The sequence below is a fragment of the Notothenia coriiceps genome, unplaced genomic scaffold (genome assembly GCF_000735185.1).
Source record: "Notothenia coriiceps isolate Sejong01 unplaced genomic scaffold, NC01 NC01_scaffold00022930, whole genome shotgun sequence".
In the NCBI taxonomy this organism is placed as follows: domain Eukaryota; kingdom Metazoa; phylum Chordata; class Actinopteri; order Perciformes; family Nototheniidae; genus Notothenia; species Notothenia coriiceps.
Window position 1 is genome coordinate 235,313 of NW_011355631.1, and position 19,258 is coordinate 254,570.

General features: G+C 42.1%; 1 protein-coding gene across 1 annotated transcript; it reads right to left on the minus strand.

Annotated features, from left to right (window-relative positions):
- Positions 1 to 10,659: 10,659 nt before the first annotated feature.
- On the minus strand, positions 10,660 to 12,077 carry prmt6 (protein arginine methyltransferase 6). Its single transcript, XM_010781256.1, has one exon. It carries the CDS (start codon positions 12,055 to 12,057, stop codon positions 11,002 to 11,004), a length of 1,056 nt encoding a protein of 351 aa, XP_010779558.1. The 5' UTR covers positions 12,058 to 12,077; the 3' UTR covers positions 10,660 to 11,001.
- Between the last annotated feature and the right edge of the window lie 7,181 nt (positions 12,078 to 19,258).

Genomic DNA, 19,258 nt, shown 5'->3' on the forward strand with positions numbered 1-19,258 from the left:
CACGGAGTCCTGTTCCTTCTTTCTGTCTTCCGGTTGTTCCCGGTTGTTGCCTCTTGTTTGAATTGATGAATCACCTCCGCTCGCCTGGCTGTAAGGAGAGTACATTGCCACTCACGCATGCGCAGGTTCATACGTGCTCGGCTCGGATTTGCGGTGTGTTCAGTGCGCGGAAGTCGGCAAATACGCAGGAGAGTCCGGCGACGCAACAGTCGTGTCGGCGTCGGCGACTTCTCAGGTGACTGGCCGGTGGAATCCGGCCTTTGCCTGCCCTATATATTAGTTTCTGTCTCCCTGTCTGTTGCCAGTTCTGTTTCGTCCCATGTGCCTGACTGCCAGCGTGAAGTCATGTTATCTGTAAGAGCTAAAGACCGAGGTTTTGGAATTTCTTTTATCTTTTTGATTTTGATACTATGTTAACCTTTCCTCGTAAAGAGTTTTTTTTGTTATCGAAACTGTTACTTCTACGGAGGGCTCACGGTGTCATTATTTCTTCAGTAAAGACTTTTATTTGTACTTTGTTTGTCGAGTCGTGCTTTTGGGTTCATACTGGTTTGCCTAGCCGTGACAAGGACAAGTACTTGAAGTGGTTACCTGTTATAAATACCTTGGTATCTGGCTTGATGATTGTCTCTCTTTTAAACTTCATGTCAATAACCTGCTTAAAAAGCTGAGGGCTAGGTTTCTTTTTCAGAAACAAGTCCTGTTTCTCGCTTGAGGCCAGGAAAAGGCTAGTCACTGTGACCTTTTTACCTGTGCTGGACTATGGTGATTTGTTGTACGTATATGAATGCACCTGCCTATTGCCTGAACAAGTTAGATGCCGCCTATCACAGCGCACTGAGATTTGTCACAAATTGTAAAGCACTTACACATCACTGTACCCTGTATGCCAAGGCAGGTTTGCCATCACTTACTGTAAAGAGGCTCAGTCATTGGTACACCTTTATTTATAAAGCTTTGTTGGGTAAACTCCCGTATTATATATGCTCTCTGATAACACAGAGAGTTGCAAGCAGCTATTGTCTGAGATCTCATGATTTAGTATTGTTAGATGTGCCAAGAGCAAGGACTGTCTTAGGTAAGACAGCTTTTATGTGCGCAGCTCCACTTGCTTGGAACAATCTTCAGCAAGAATTGAAACTGAGCAATCTCATTCCTCTGTATGTTTTTAAAGCTAGGCTAAATGAAATGCTCGTTGATACTATGGGCACTTGTAAATGTCTATAACTACTGTATGTAAATGTATCCTGTAAATATAATGTATGATGTCCTTTATTGTTTTATGTTTCATGTGGAACCTATATGCTTCAGGTCTCCCTTGAAAAAGAGATCTATGATCTCAATGGGACCAATCTGGTTAAATAAAGGTTTGAAATGCGAAGTTCGCCTGGCATGGGCTGAAAAAGGACGTGAGGACTTGGGCTGGTGAGTGCGTGGCTTGTCAGCGCGCTAAGGTGCACCGCCACACGAAGGCCCCTTTGGAGCGTTTCCTGGTGCCTGAGAGGAGGTTTGACCACGTTAACATCGACCTGGTTGGTCCATTGCCCTCCTCTCAGGGTTTTTTCCTACCTCCTCACTATGGTGGACAGGACGACCCGTTGGCCGGAGGCGGTTCCTCTCGTAATTCAAGACTTTAAATTAATGTGGCGCAGGTTATTTCGGAGATCACACGGAGAAGATGCGACATTCGAACCGCGGACAAAATCGGTCTGAGCAACCAGCCTGTGCGTCGGAGTTGTATTTTGGGGGTCCCTCGCCGCCCCCCCCCCCCGGCGCGCCCCGCCCCCGCCGCCCCCGCCGCCCCCGCGTCCCCGCCCCACTTTATGCGCAAACGCGAATCGTTCGTACATTGGTACTCTGCAAGACAAAAGGTGTACATTCGGATATGCATGCTTGTACTGATACCGATTGAGACGAGTTTGAATGGGTACTTACGGTTTCATCGTCAGGGGAGTGCCAAGGTCCCACGAACGCAAAATTTACGAGACGTAGGTGGACATACGACGGCCACCTTACGGTTAAGGGGGAAATGTTTAAGACGTAAAGTGACTGAAGAAACGAACAGCAGACACTTTATGGAGGGGTGTCGAATAGCTTTGAAGCCAGAGCCGAAAAAACTCGAGAAGTAGTGGGCGTAGAGAGAGAGGAAGAGACGTAGGCAAGCATAAGAGCAAGAAACCACACAATTCATGTCTTTACGTCAGTACGTCTGTTACCTCGTCATACTGACCGGCGGGTCGTGAGGAGGGACATGAACGTAACGTCAGTGTTGACTTGTAAACGGCGTCAAAACTTAAGTGGCCAATTGGCCGAGAGACTAAGATATGCTGCGCAGCTGTCGATTTTAAGGCGCAGCGCTTAAAAAATTACTAGCTGCAGCAGCTAATACGAGCTGATTAGCAACGTGCGGGTTGACCAATGCCACTCACTTCTTCTCGTCCTGGTTTACGTCTATGTGACTATAGAATGGCAAATAAAGTTCCTATCCCTTATTAGTTATATTGAGCCTGTTTGTCTTGTGAGGGGCCACTTGAGTCAGTGGTCGTTTTCTGTTGTGGTTGTGACTTGTCCCTTCTTGTTCTGATTATGTCCCTCCCTATTAGTGGCTCTGCTCTTTCGTCGGCCCGTCCCCTCCCTTTGTGTTCCCGGTTGTCCACTTTGTTAGTCTGTTAACTCTGTGTGTGTCCCTTGATTGTTGTCCCTCCTTTTGGTCTCTCCCTGGCTCTGTTATGTGTTCCCTCTGTCCCTCTTGGCTTGTCGTTTTTATTTGAGGAGTGTCTTGGCGGGGGGGGGTGGTGGGTTTGGACGTAGTGTTTGCACAGTACTCTATCACTGGAACGTTAATACTAATGTCTGACGACGTTGTAATTGTGAACTCTATTACTCATTCAAACATCGGTAGCATGTTGTTGTTAGCTCGATAACGATGTTAAAAACTGGGTTGTAAAGATGTCCGTGTTATACTGTGTGTTGTACTTATAAGATCGACGTTTTACTGGGCGGCATTGGGGTAGCAACCATGGGTGGACCGTCCCGAGACAAAACGGCATCTAGGGAGCCGTGGGACCGGCCCCGGCGTGCTTCTCCCGTCGCATCAAAAGCCCGCTGCTTCTGAGCGACGAGGGGCCCCAACTCCCGCCGCCAGTCCGCTCTCATTTCGATCACAAGGTTGCTCCCATTTGGGAGACTACAGAGGGTAGACTGGACCACGCATGACAGACGTCATCTACGGTCACAGACGACCCCAAATCCTACCAACGATTGGTAAAAGCATATTTACTACATAGGTGTCTACACATAGTGAATCCCCACATTGCATGTGGCATGGGGTATAGCCGTGGGGGTGGACTTTCATGCCATGCCATGCGGAAGCCGGGTTTGTTTGTTGGCACACATGCTTCAATTGGCCTTGGCTTATGCCATTGCAATTGTAAAAGTGGTAGGGTACGCCACGACGCAGCGTCGTTAGAGTCTCATTAAAACTGTGTATATTTCCTTTTGTTGCCGCAGTATCCTCGCTGGGTTCAGTAAAGTAACGCCTGGCCGTGTGATACTCTCGACCCAGTGTCCCTAGGGCAAGTTGTATAATCAGTCAGTTAAACTCTTTAACCGCTGTGCGTATTATTTCAAACTGCGGCTTGTTAGGAGGTCGTAGTAATTTCAGAGTCCAAACCCTTGTAAAACCAAAGCGTCAATGCATGTTCCTACTCCCTGTTTCTGTCCACCTGGCTTGGTTTCGACAAGGACGCGCAGTAACAAGTTGATTTTAAACCAATGTGTGACCGTTATGTAGTTTGAACGTGTGAGTAAACTTTTCGTAGTGGGCTTGCACTCATGAGGTGGCGCATGTTTTCTTTTTTCTGACCTCACGTTTGGTTGAGGGCGATCGTAAATTCGGAGGTAGGTGAGGCGTTGTTCAAGTCTGGCTCCGGTTTCGATGAATGTTTGCGGTTTATTAAGGAACTTATCGCACGCACAAGAGGTATCGTCTCTCTTTAACATCACGAGTCGTCTTAGCGGGAAAGTCGGTTCGTTACACCTGTTCAATTAAAAGAAATTTTTTTGTAGTGTTTATGTTTCTGTTCGTTCAGTATTACCAGTTTGACCGACGAATCATGGTCATGTCAGTCAAGTTTATGTCTAACTAAAGTCAGTACCTTTACGACGTGGAATTACAAATAAAATATAGTAAACATAAATAAACTCACTTATAAGTTGTCAAATTATTATTAATTTTTTTGATTTTATATAAAATCAACAACACGTTATTAAAAAGACGACATGGCTTTTGCATTGGCTTGGCTTGGTACTGGATTTTTGGCTCCATGCATGGCTTACAAACACTTGCAATGTGGGATAATAGGTGACGACACCTTTCCGTGATAACCATTTACTACGTGGCGCGTCGTCTCTTCCAAGTGCGCAGTGGACTGTGTTAAACAACAATCATAAAAGGCGGGAGGCAACGAGACAAAAACTTATCTCCACGTATTGTAAGTTCGACGGTGCTTCTTGGGCTGCGCTCTCGGACTTCCCATTTGTGTGGTCCAAATAGATTAATGAGCGTGTGGACCACAGACTTACAGAGCGATACATCATGTAAGAATTTTTTGTTTTGGTGGTAAAGTAAAGCCCATTTACACTCGTAACCATTGCCCATATAATAATGGGTGTGAAAGTAATCTTACGCAATGTAAATGAAAACAATGTCGTTTTTCATTATATAGTGACATTAACAATGAAACATTGGCTCAATGTGGCGTTGTTGACGAGTGCTACGGGATAAAAGCCTGTGAAAAAAATGAAAAAGGGGAATAAAAGAGCAAAAAAAAAAAAACACAATAAAGTGCCAAAAATGGCCCTGTGACGGCCAAGCCCACAGGGGGGTGCCGTGACAAGATGCGGGGGGGGTGGGGGGGTGTCAAAACTTCGAAAACACGAAAGAAAACGTATCGGGTGAAACTGGATATAACTTTATAAAGTCCTAACGTGAAATTGAGTGAGACTTTTGACAAGAGTGGCAACGAAGCCCGAAGTTTTGTATTGTTTACGGGGTTATTAGACAAGTAACCCCTGGTAGTTCAGCGATAAAAGTAACGGACACCCGTGATAACGAGTACATTTGATGATGAGTGACGCGGGGGACATTAGAGGTCTCCGTGGGGCCCTCAGTAAACAAGACCTTGGCCCGGACATGTGCCGGTATATGATTTTTGTCTTGATGTCTCGGGAAGGCCACCGGACATACCAAATGAAGGAGAGCGGAAGAAGACCACTAAATAGGACTGAGGTGCGAGGCAGAAAATTGGACGAGAGAAAATGTGGAGAGGAAGGGTGAAGAAGACCTAGGAGCGGAATTTAGGGAAGTAATATCAGGAAGTCGACCGGACGTGACGCATAAGTTGTTGGCACAGTGTACAATTGCGTTGAAAGTGTAGTCTTAACTCATAAGGTTGATCGCACATTATGTTCAAAATCATCTGAATTCCTGGATTGTCAAAATACGGATATGGGTAACGGGAAGGGACCTACTGTTATTGATGTAACATTCGTAAATTTTAACTGGATCCGGTAAGTAAAACGCCAATAAGAACCCACTTTCATTGATTTTCTTGATTTCATCACATTGCGCAGGTAATGAAATTCTCTGTCATCTATAACATACATTGGAAGTAATGACAAGGTCTTTTCTCCATTCATTCATTATACATTATATAATGTTAAAACCTTCATTTGAACGGGGTTGTGGACGACTCATGGACGGTCAGCGGCTCGTTCACCCCTGAGCCCGTCGTTCGGATTGCGCCGGCAGGACGTCCTTTCGGGCGACACCGGCAGCGGCTGTCCCTCGGCGTACGCAACCCCTCCTTAGGGGCCTTGGGAGTCGCCGACTGGCATATGGTTGAGGCGGCACTCGTGACGTCTATGGAGGAATTCCGCGCCAGGAGTCCGGGTGCACTAGTAGGTCATCGAACAGCTGGGTTAATGGCAGGCATTCCGGCCGGAAGCTCCCGGCGAAGTACCTCGGCTTACCTGGCGAGTGTCTCGACAATCGGACTCCCACCATTCGCATCAGGGGGTACACCGTCGAATTGGGGGTTTGTTGAGCGGTTGCCGCAAGGCTCGAGGCCTGCACATGACACTCGGGACTGGCCTCCTTTATAGACTTCCCCACGCGTTTTGCTGTGTGGGTGCAGCGTTACTTCGAGCCGTTACAGACGCCGNTCGTTGATACTATGGGCACTTGTAAATGTCTATAACTATGTAAATGTATCCTGTAAATATAATGTATGATGTCCTTTATTGTTTTATGTTTCATGTGGAACCTATATGCTTCAGGTCTCCCTTGAAAAAGAGATCTATGATCTCAAGGGACTAATCTGATTAAATAAAGGTTTGAAATGAAATGAAATGAGATTCTAGATGGTTGGTTGATTTGGCAAATCGAGTTAACTGAATGACACTTTTATACATTTCCACGACACTACTCAAATCCTTACAATATACTGCTTTTATATAAAGAAATACATTGGTATTGAGCAGAATTGGATCGGCCCCCACCACAGTCCCAGTTTCTCATGCGGTCCCTTTAGAAAATGAATTTCCCACCCCTGATCTAGATGGTTGGTTGTCCCTATATTTCCAACATTAAGCCATACCATGAGATGAAATTACCTTCTCTCTCTGATGGAGCCGATAAACAAATTATGTGTAAGGATAATTACAATCAGAACAGTAGTTTGATGGCTGAAAGCTAAATGCTAAGCTAACAATGTCCAAAGCCAAATTCTAAGTTAAAACTCAAATTGATATCATAATTGTGTTTGTATTCCATTTGATTGGACATACAGTGGTGGATAACAACAAAGTACTTTTACTTTTGGTACCTGAAGTATATTTTGATGCTAATACTTTGGTACTTTTACTCATAAGGCGTTCATACCAAAAAAATCTGGAACTAGAACTTTTTTTTGCGAACCTTTTCACCCCTTTTTAGTCCCTGCTAGAGAGCAGGGACATTCCTGGGGAGAAAAAGGTTCCAATTTGTGATTGGCTGGGCGAATTGCAAACCACGTCCGTAAAACTCTTTTTGTAAAGCCGCCATTTTATTTGCTTTATTAGCATTATTAACATTATCATTAGCCCAGTGCACCAACGGAGAGAGACTAACTTATGGCAACACAAAATAAAACGTGGGATCGGTGGAGTGATGAAGAGGTGTCGGCGCTTCTGGCGATTTACCCGGGGCTTCGGGTGGCGATTTACTGCCACCCAAAGTCCCGGACTCCGGGGGACTACGGGGGACTCCAGGACTTCGGGTGGCAGTATACGTCGTGAAGTTGTTTGCGGCCTGCCAATAAACCTAAAGCAGAAGAAGAAGAAGTGACGTCAGCGGTTTCATTTGCCTAATCCTCCCTCAGGGACTTATTCCGGTGTGAACGCCATTTACTAGGACAGTTAAGGGACTAAAGAGTTTGGCGGGACTAAGTACTGGGAACTAAGTACGGCAAAGTACCTGGTGTGACAGTGCCTATAGTAAAGATTTTGAATTCAGGACTTTTGATTGAAACATAGCACTTTTAAAATGTTGTTTTGCCACAGTTACTTAAAGGGGCCCTATTCTGCTCATTTTCAGGTGTAACATTTTAAAAGTGCTATGTTTCAATCAAAAGTCCTGAATTCAAAATCTNGTCTTACCTAAGACAGTCCTTGCTCTTGGCACATCTAACAAGACTACATCATGAGATCTCAGACAATAGCTGCTTGCAACTCTCTGTGTTATCAGAGAGCCGATATAATACAGGAGTTTACCCAACAAAGCTTTATAAATAAAGGTGTACCAATGACTGAGCCTCTTTACAGTAAGTGATGGCAAACCGGCCTTGGCATACAGGGTACAGTGATGAGTAAGTGCTTTACAATTTGTGACAAATCTCAGAGCACTGTGATAGGCGGTATCTAACTTGTTCAGGTAATGGGCAGGTGCATTCATATAAACCAGATCACCATAGTCCAGCACAGGTAAAAAGGTCACAGTGACTAGCCTTTTCCTGGCCTCAAAAGAGAAACAGGACTTGTTTCTGAAAAAGAAACCTAGCCTAACCCTCAGCTTTTTAAGCAGGTTATTGACATGAAGTTTAAAAGTAAGACAATCATCAAGCCAGATACCAAGGTGTTTATAACAGGCAACCACTTCAAGTACTTGTCCTTGCATAGTAACAATATCTAAAACAGGCTCTGGTGTCTTTTTAGCTTTTGAAAAGAGCATTACCTTGGTTTTATCAACATTTAAAAGAAGCTTAAGCGCGAGCTGAGTCTAAATAATGTTAAAAATAGCCTGTAATTTAACACCAGCCTCCTTAATGGAGGGACCTGCACAGTACATAACGGTATCGTCCGCATAAAAATGTAAAGTAGCTTCATTCACATTTTCACCTAAACTGTTGATATATATGGAGAATATTTATGTCTGTAGGCCGTTGTTGTGAGTGTGGACGGTTGGAGCATATACAACGTTAGCTTAGCCTGATCGATCCGAAAACACGTATTTTAAAAGTTTTTTTGCCTGCCGTCTTGTCAAAGCATTAATTCATGGTTTTTACTAACCGGTATCAGTATGTTGTTACTTGGGCATCATTTTTGAAACGTGTATTACAATTAAATCATGGTAAAATATGTTCATTTTTTAGTTATAGCCCCCTTGCCAGCGATTCTCTCAGACCATTCAGCAGTGGAGAGTGTTTACGTCACTAGTTTAGCATATTCAGCCCGGTTGTTGGCCCGCTAAGAACCTCGATTTTGGAGGGCCAGAAAAAGGTGAAAAAGTAGCCTTGGGCTGGAACTACCCCTAGTGGAAAAGCAAAAAAAAGCGGTCCGGGTTAGGCACGGCCCGCTACCCAGCTACAGTACGTGCTGCAGTGGAAAAGCACCATTAGTGTTATGTCACATAGGACTAATGTATAATTAAGAAGATTTTTTTCTTTGTTTTGGATGTGTGCCCTTTTTCTTGCTAGTCATCATCAATTTAATCAAAGTAGACATTTGAAGTTAAAAATGTGACCCAGCCATTATTTACTTTATACAAACGGGCAGACAATGTGCTTGATTTGTAGACACTATAGCTCTTGATGAGTTAATTATTCACATAATATGGCTTGAATTCAATGCACACTGCACAAAGTTACACAAAGGTTAATTCAACACATTGTCCTTTGACCTTTGGAATGAGACAACGCTACACTAAATAAATAAAATATATAAATAATGTGTGTTCAGAAATAAAGATTGTTCAATAAAATAGATATGCATAAATGTATGATTTAGAAGTAAAGGCATTATTGGTAACACATCTTGTGTTGCAAATAAGGCTAAATACAGTTCAATCGTTTGTGTAAATGTCATCAAGGAAATGCTTATCATATTTTATTGACAGATTACAAAAGAAATGTAGATACATTATTCAATTATATATTTGTATTGAAATATTTTCTTATTTTTTTTAACATTGCTATTGGCTTATAGGTTATGTCATCATTATACAAGTTATTTATTGTTATGATGGTATTGTTTTTTTATATTCTTTTTGCTATAAAGTTGTTACTGGCCATTCTAAATTCAATAAAACACAACATCCTTATTTTTAAAATCAATATCAGTATTTTCAAACATTGTAGCTGTTCAAAAATAGTTGTAACGTTGACACATGATCAGGATTCGCTATGTACTAATAAGTACATATTTTCAATTAGGACTCATGACACACGTAACAGTCAAACCATTTATTAGTATAGTTCCCATTTGTTCAATAATGAACTTACTGATAAACAATTATCTTTGAAACACAGTTGTCAGTTCACCAAACTCCAATCACACAGCAAACCCTTCAAAATCCAAGCCCTCTAATTGTACACTGACTGTAAAGTAGTTAGTCAGTGAATCAATGACTGATCAGTGACCAGATACAATTTTTTATTTGATTCATGAGTGACAAATTATTAAAAAGGTGGCTATCAAACTTTAAACCTTCATTAAAAAAGGGTTATCCTTGATTGTAACTGATAAAAATGTCACGGTCACAACTCAAGTAAAGCATGGCATGAAAAGAAAATGCTTTGTTGTACGTGTACTGTAATGGAATTTTGCACGACGCTGCTGTAGAATTACAACTTTGGATAAAGTCAGTTGTTTCTGGTAACACATGATAGTGTGTGCTAGTTTTGAAACAAAAATAATCAGCAAGTTTAGTTTGTTATTAAAACCTGAATACGGCCCAATGTAAAACACCTTCTGCCTGCCTGCAGCTGCTCCAAGTCAATATATCTGTTTAAACCTCATTTGAATACAGCATTTTGATCAGGTTCCCCACAATATGCATGATTACATTTAATAGAATATCAGATGTCTGCAGCATGGCATTGCATTTATTCAACCATTTGTAAAACCTGCCTGCCTCACTTGGCTTTGCAGAGCTACACCCTACTATTAACTATGCATTTGTCAGGAGACTTTAAGTATTTGGTGATGCTCAAATATAGCTTTAAATGTTTTTTTCCAGACTGAAAATAATCAATGAAAATTAGAGATACTATGATTTGCTTTTTTTGATTGGTCTGTAATAATATAATAGTAAGAACAGTATTTGAAAGTAAATCAACAAGGTTTTGACTTGTTGGGATGTTAACCCATTTTATTTACTTATTTATTAGGACCTTTTACAGACCATATGATTAATGGAGACATTACAGGTTTGTTACAACGATCAGAATTATCTCAATTTAGTGGTAAATATGGCTAATAAATGTTGTAAACAGAAGAGACAGTCATTTTTCCACGATCAGTTATAGTTTTAGGTGTGGATTTACCTCACTGGTCAACATAGCTCCACTTATTCAATAACTCTGGGAAGGTTTGGGAATTAGTGACATATATTAATAAAGGACTGTGGCCTTTGAGTGTGTTGCTGCCTGGTGATTGAACTGTAACACAGGATGTGATGCTGCCCTATGACTGAGCTCCACTGCTCCAGTCAGGGATGGAGAAGGTCTTGGACTGTCTTTTCTGCTCTCCTATGGTGTAGTCCACGTGGATGCATATATGTCTGGCGCTTTCCTCCGAGGGGAACATGCTTATCTCCCCGGTGACCAACGTGTCCTGCACCACATCCACCGGGGCATCCAGGTACAGCACCGCTTGCTTCCAGTGCGTCTCCGGTTTGAACGGGGACGTGGAGAGCACCAGCGGCAGTGGCTTGTCCGGGCATGGGAAAGTGACCGTGAAGAAAACACAGAAAGCGTTCACTGCAGCCGAGCCGAAAGACTCGAAGTTAAACTTCCCCTTGACGGAGCGCAGCTCCTCCACGGTCACCGTGTGTAAATCGAGCTCGGCGAAGCGGGTCGGGTGGGAGAGCACGTCCTCCCCGTGAACCGAGTTCACAGTGATGTCCGAATTCATGATACACCCCCTGGCAAAGTCGGACATGCAGGACATGTCGACACCGTACTGGTCTTTGACGGTGTACCAGAAATTTAGGCGGTCCTCCACCACCGGGTCGCTGACGGGGGCGATGTAGAGCTCGGCTTTGTGGGGCAGGATGATGCCGCCCGGCTTGAGCCACTTGTCGCGAGCGTAGAGGACCGAGTTTAGCATGGATTCGTGCAGGAGGGCATACCCCATCCACTCGCTCACTATCACCTCCACCTTCTCCGGTAGGTCCACCGTCTCCACTGTGCCTCGAATCACTTCAATTTTGTCCTCCATGTTGTTCTGTTTCACGATATTCACAGCCTGTTCGGCTATAGAACAAGCTTCAACGGCGTAGACTTTCCTAGCACCGGCTTGAACACAGAACATGCTTAAAACGCCGGTTCCTGCACCCACGTCCAGCACAACTTTCCCCCGTATGGACTCACTGTTGTTAAGTATCGCCATTCGGTACGTGTTAGTCCGGACGTGGTCCGCAATCATTTCCTCGTGAATAGTCACATCGGTATAGCTGTCAAAATAAAGTCTGTCCTGTCGGGTTTTATCCAATTTTCGTTTCTTTACCACATGAGACATCTTCTCAGTTCTTGTGCAGCAACCTCAGTGTTTTTTGTTTCAATACTTCCGCATTGGGAAATCTGGAAGTTGTAGTTTCCTGACGCCCATAACAGCAGAGACACATGTTTAAAAAGACTACAAATCCCAAATCCAAAAAATAGTGACGCAGTGGTCGAACTTCTGCATTCACCGTGAGGGGGGAGATGGGCTTCTACTTGGTATAATAGTGAGTAGTTAGTAGTAGTGAGTAGTAGAACATAATTATTATATATACTCACTATAAATAAATAACTCACTTAATTATTTATAATGGTAAAATATATTACAGTGGCTATGCAAACTATTTGCACTAATTACACTTTTCAGATAGGCGCTTCTTCCTCAGAGGAGCAGACAGATGGAAGTAATGGTAGAATAACCATAGTTATCTTGCTTATATTCACCTGAGAATTAATTGACCTCTTCTTTTATTTATTATTTTCAAAGGTATACTTTGATACTTTATATTTTTACTAAACCCTTGTTAATTTTTTAGTAACATTGAAAAGTGTTTACGTTTTCCTTCTCCCTGTCAGGGTAGTTCAGGAGCTATAGGCGTTTTAATTTGTGTATGTATGGCCTACAAGTAAAATCATAAAGCAGTCGTTCACATACCTTGAAAAATGGAGCCACCTCTTCTTCATCCCACGCATTCTGAAAAAGAAGAGTTGTAACCTCTTTCATTTGGGCTTGTCAATACTCAAATGATTTCATGTTCATGGTACTGAATGGTGCAACTTTAAGAATTTGTACTGTGCACCACATGACACTTTATCAGATTATTTATTTGTAATCTTCTTGTCATGTTGCCTTTCCATTCCTGAGTACATCTGTGATATATAAGTCAATAATTTTTGTGCAGCATTTAACTCTATAATGAATATGGGGTCAACTCATCTGTGGTAACTCCTCGAAAGTTTCTCCTAACAAGCTGCACAACACAGCATGGCCATTACCGTTCGGAGCTTTCCCCAAAGTTATGGCAGGCAGAACAGAGCTTGTGGCTCAGCTCTCCACTCTTCTAGACGGTCCTATGGGACCCTCTGCACTCTGTTTCAGAGATCTTTGGCAGAAGATACCGGACAAATGAGCAGGAGCTGTATCCCATTTCAAAAAGATGAAAAAAAAAAGAGAAAGAAGGAAGCAGGACTTTTAGAGGGGAAATACAGCAAGGTGCTCGATATTTTTGTTCTTTTAAAGCAAGAAGACAGCACAGTGTGATGCAGGAAATGTGAAAAAAATAGCATTAAGAGGAAAAGTTGGAAGCAAATGTGTGTGTGGGTAGGTGTATATATGTGCATGTATTCATATTAGCATACTTCTAAATTTGGATCCAATGCTGCCTTTCAAGCACCGGAACTCCTGGGAAATATGTGCATTTAATAATTCAGTCTTTTCAAAATTATAGAGAATAAAGCAGGGAAGTGATTCTGCATGAACTGATTTGTTTCAGCCTGAGTAACCACAACAGCAATCATCAAAAGCAAATGAGCCATACCTTTGTAGTCGACACTGACCCGATACTCAAAGCTCCACCATCCCATCTGAATATATTTGATTCATGTTAAACTAGAAACACAATAACACCAAACATTATCTAAAGTCGTTTAATCCTAGAGTGAGCCAAATATCAAAAGCTGAACACCCACAACCAAATGGTCAAAAGCTAAATTGGACTAAGTGCAAAGGAGGAATGGAAATGCACAATAGCATAGATTACTGAGGCGTGAAATACAGACAGTGGATTGTGACTGTTTGCATTTGGCAAAATATGTTTTATTTAGCCAGGAGACAGACAGACAAGCAGCTGTTGGCCATGTTATCCTCTCCTGCTCTGAAGCCTCAGGTAGAACCGCTGCCAGGCCCAGACTCAGCCAAGACCCCCTCCACTCCCTGTGAGATGCCTGGCACGGGTTAGCCTTACCCTTAAAGTAAGTAAATGTTAGTGCATCTGTTTTCATGCAGAGAAAAGTCTGCTGTCCAACGAGTTGCAACACGTGCATCTCAGCTGGGTTTCAATAACCTGGTATGCTCATACTCTGATTATGAGAAAGATAGTGAAGGTGAATTTGGAAGAGTAATTAGCAAGAGTTTATTTTTGGTGCAAAGTGCCCAGTTTAGGTGGGATTCTGAGTAACATTGTCATGTATGGACAGTACCAACACAAGTATGGTAAGGTGCAGGGGCCTCATTTATAAACGGTGCATGTATACGCTCAAAAGATGGCGTACGCCAGTTTCTACGCAATGCTTGCGATTTATAAAAAAGAAACTTGACGGGAAAATGTGCGGTCCTCCACGCAAACTCTAACCCATGCGTACGCACTAAGCACAACGGGAGAGACGAGAAACTGTGACACCGTTGGCAGAAGGAAGAATGGAGAGAAATATGTGAAAATAATACCATCAATAAAATGTTACCTCTCATTTATCATATATGAAGAATTCATCTTAAAATGATTTAACAAACGCCTGTTTGAGACTCCTCAGTGCACACAAACATAACTTGGAGAAATAAATAAATACGGAAATGTTATTGATCACCCCTCGATTATGTTCTCTTGTTAAGAAATGTATTCTCATAAATGATGCGGTAAACAGAAGGATAGAATTACTTTAAACTGACGCCGTTTTGCANATGTAGTCTTGTTAGATGTGCCAAGAGCAAGGACTGTCTTAGGTAAGACAGCTTTTATGTGCGCAGCTCCACTTTCTTGGAACAATCTTCAGCAAGAATTTAAACTGAACAATCTCATTCCTCTGCATGTTTTTAAAGCTAGGCTAAATGAAATGCTCGTTGATACTATGGGCACTTGTAAATGTATTGTTTTATGTTTCTTCATGTGGAACCTATATGCTGCAGGTCTCCCTTGAAAAAGAGATCTATGATCTCAAGTGACCAATCTGTTTAAATAAAGGTTTGAAATGAAATAAACCAGCGACTGTATTCGTCATGACACAGTCAGTCTGTGGTTTGTATTTGTTTAACTTTTGTATAGTTTCTGAACAGATATGAGGAGCTGTGAGCTCTGAGTGCTAACGGCTGATGTTTGGTTTTGTGGTTCGCATTGAAGATGACGTCACGGCAGTTTTACGCAGCGTCGCTCCGCCTACAGTGCATTACTATAGTTACTGCCCCAGCTACTTAACTGTAATGGAAACGCAGCATAAAGTGAGCCTGGCCTACCAAGGCCTAACCATACCGTACTAAGCCGTGCGAGGCCCAGCAGAAATAGCTTTCAAGATTCTTTAGAACCCAGACCTTCAGATGTCAGGGCTGAGAGATGTATCACAGCATTCTACGGTTTGAAACACATGTACACTCTTACTTCAAAAGTCAAGCAGTCAAACGGACTAAAAGCCGGGTCAGATCCTTGCTGTCAAATGCCAAACCAGGTCTTTAACTGGCTACATTGTGAAAGGTCTACAGTATGAGGTGGGCCTTTCAGTCTCTTTGTTGCTCTAGAACATCTTTTTTTTGCCAGGGCGAGACATAAATACATTCCATCGCTCTTCATTCAAATTCAATTCCACCACCTAGCTTAATGTGCACGCACAGTGGCTGAACATCTCATGCTAGATATGCCTGAAAAAAATGTGTGTGAACTGCACAAAAGAAAGTGTGCAGAGAAAGGAAATGTCAAATGCAGCAAAGGCAGCCTCTATTAAGCCCAGAATCACGCTCATGCATGCATGGCCACTCTTGGCTGCTAAATGCTAAACTAATTGTGATCCACTGCTGCCTGAAATGGTTTAGAAACCATTAGAAACAAGCGTTGAAACTTGAAATGGGATTATTCGTCTTGTATCGCACATCAATTTAGGAGACAATCAATAGACAATGTGCTTAATCTAACTGATTTCAAGAAAGCAGAGCTGGTGAGTGAGAGTCAGCAGTGGACTGGGGTCACTTACTATACGTGCAGTTGTCCTTACAACATGTGTTTCAACTCTTGGACTATGGAACCCATGAGGAGTGTGTTGAATACAATGTGTTCTTTTAGATTTGTTAAACATAATCTGAGTAAGATTAATTAGGCACATTAATCACGTTTTCACTCATAGACATTGTAGTTGTGCAGCTATTCCACTGTTGATTTGTATAAACCTTTATGCCCGAGGACCATTTGTTTTTCTTTATTAAAAAAGTAAACGGAAGAGCGTCTGAGAGGCGTTTTCGCTTTTTCGTTGTGATCGCTAAATTCACCTTGTTTATAATATTATCATCATTCCTTCAACCGGATACTGTAGTGCTTCAATGCAAGTGTATTTTTTAGCATACGCGTGCTTTTGTTTTGAAATCACTTCCGTGAGATTCGCCTCGCTCCAATGAGCATTAGACTATTTAGTAAGGTAAAAGCAAAAAACGCCTCTTCCGTTTACTTTTTTAATAAAGAAAAACAAATGCTCTGAAGATCCCAGGTTGTATTTATTGTTTGAGGCGAAGCATTATGCCCAAAAGTTCAGTTTTTGTTTCAGCCTTCCACACCAAATAACTGGTTGCATTTCAGTCGGTGTTGTTCACGATCCCACTTTTCTTGATCTACTTCCTGAGTCGTCTTTTCTTCTGTTTAAATAGACATGTGTAGGCCTACTGAGGAAGATAATTACTTGACACTTAGAAATGACTTTTAAATACTTGTAGGCAGCATTTTAAAACTGCTACAATGAAAAGTAAATCCAGAAAACAAACAGGTTAAAACACGCTGCAAAAGAGTTCAGGCAATATTCAGTTAAGATGCTTAAACAAACTGTAGAGTCCAATATTTAAAATACAATTAAAAGCAAACACACAGTGAAAGTCACTCAGCAGCAAAGTGCAAATATAAATATTTAAAACAGACCACAAGTGGTAACATAAATGGTGACTATAGTGAAGATCTCACAGTCTATCACCTCAACATTCAATCCGATGTCCCTGTTAAAATCAAATAGTGCCCCTGTGACACAATGAATTATGTATTCCCAAAACGTAACTAGGAAGAATGTAAATCTCCTAATGTAATCTTGTATGATTTGAGATAATTGGCCATTTAAATCCATCCTGGTGTTCCTGTTTATGTTTTCAGTGACCAGATTAACATATGACAACTCTCTACGGGTCACACTATGTGATCCTGAACTACACTCATCAAATCATTGAACGCGCTTCCACAGAGCTCATTTCTCGATCGTAGCTGAAACCTGACTGGACTCAGCGGCGTGCAGCATCTAATCATGGCCACTCATTCATCTTTGTATGCTAATGACACCATGAATAAGCCAATAGGATTCAATTCCCACCATCAGTTACAGTAAGCCATATTACTGTCAGCATTTCCTGTGAGGACAATTTGGGAATATATTATTGATAAAAGCTAATTTTGTCACCGACCGGCCCCTCGTGGCAGACCATTCGTCATTGTTACTGTTAGCAACAGGAAATGACCCCTGTGCCTGCTGCTAAACCCCAAAATAACTGTCCCACTACATGTTACCATATTTTTCCTCAACAGTCATAAAACAGTACACATATTCAAATGAGAGGAAGTGTTTATTCTAGCTCTGAGCTGCAAAAAATAGCCACTTCTTATGAAAAATGCATCCAGCTGAAAGCACTGAGTCGTGACTTCACGGACGGACACACACCGCACTACAAGCACAGATCTGGACGGCAACTGTTAAGAAAGTAAATCCCTAATCACTCGCAGGGGCACGTAAATCTGAACGGGATGCCCCCGATTCACAATCAGCCCGAGGCAGACGTCTCTCAGCCTGTGAGCAAAGTACAAATCCCGCAAACTGTGGGGCTACATTCCCCCCCCCCCCCCCCCCCCCCNNNNCCCCCCTCCTGCTCACCAACCTGCTAATCCTTTTTCAATCATGCACTTTTTGGATTATGCCTCTATGTAATTCTTCTCAGGTATTGTTTTATAATTTAATATGATATTTCAATGTGGGCGAGGTGGGTTATGGGTTTAGGGCACCGTGCAGGATTGGATAAGCAGCGCAGGTCTGCGGGCAGCAGATTGGAGCGGAGTGTTAGTGCCAGGCACAAAGCAGTGTGATAAACCTTTGACGCAATGTCCAAATGGAGCAGGTGCACAAAGGTGCTGAGACTGACCTGATTCACTCCTTCCAAAGACTCCCATAATGCATTGTGAACCCTGTATTCGTCCCGACTCTGACCAAGTGTCTTGCCTCCCAAGAGAAGTTAGGATAGTCACACAGTTTATATAAGGAGTAAAAATGGCAGGTAAACATCTTTATTCACCTTTTCCATGTTATGAAAGTTTTGAAATGATGAGTAAATTAAACTACCTAGCAATATAGATCCATAAGCTAACATTTAATGCCAGAAAACTTCCTACACATGATGCATCAGTAGGGTAAAGGTATGGATCAGATATACTTTCACTAATATCATGATAATAATGCCATGTAGTGAATCTTTTAATTGTGATAACATTGATATGTTTATATTTTGATAACAAAAGACCTGATCTGTGTGTCATGTTCTAATCCCGTCAATAGAATACATGAGAGATCGAGATACTTCATAACGTGGGTACCACAAACTCCTAAAATTGAGTAATGCCATTCTTATTGAATAATTCTTTAACATTGCATAAATTGCATAAATACTTTTTCATGGTAAATATCATAATTTGGCTCGACCATATGTCTCAGTAATAATACAGCTTAATATTTATAGAAAATAGATTTCCTTTAACACTTTTCTAAAAACAATTGAGTTATAGTCTGAATGCAACTTGTAATAGATGATTTCACATTGTTGTTGCCTGAACAGCTCCATGCACTCTCAGACTTAGGTGGATGACACAGCTCTGTCATACCACATAAAAGTGCATTGAGCACACTCTTATTTCTGTTTGAATATCCTGCCTTCTCTCCCACCATCCCACCATCCCTTTCCTAACACACAACTCCTCCGGATGAAGGCAACATTACCCTTCATTGAACAGGCGTACAAATCCAATACCTCTGTGCCTGGCGTCCGCCAGACAGGGATGTGCTAAGACAGCTTTACCCATCAATTTTCTAATAATCATCATGGAATATGACAAGAACGGAAAAAAAGAAACCCAACAACACACAAGGGTGGAGGTGAGATATCGGAACACAGGCCACGTGATTATCGGTCGCTCAAGTTAAGAGCCATCTATTGAACCCACTGATGG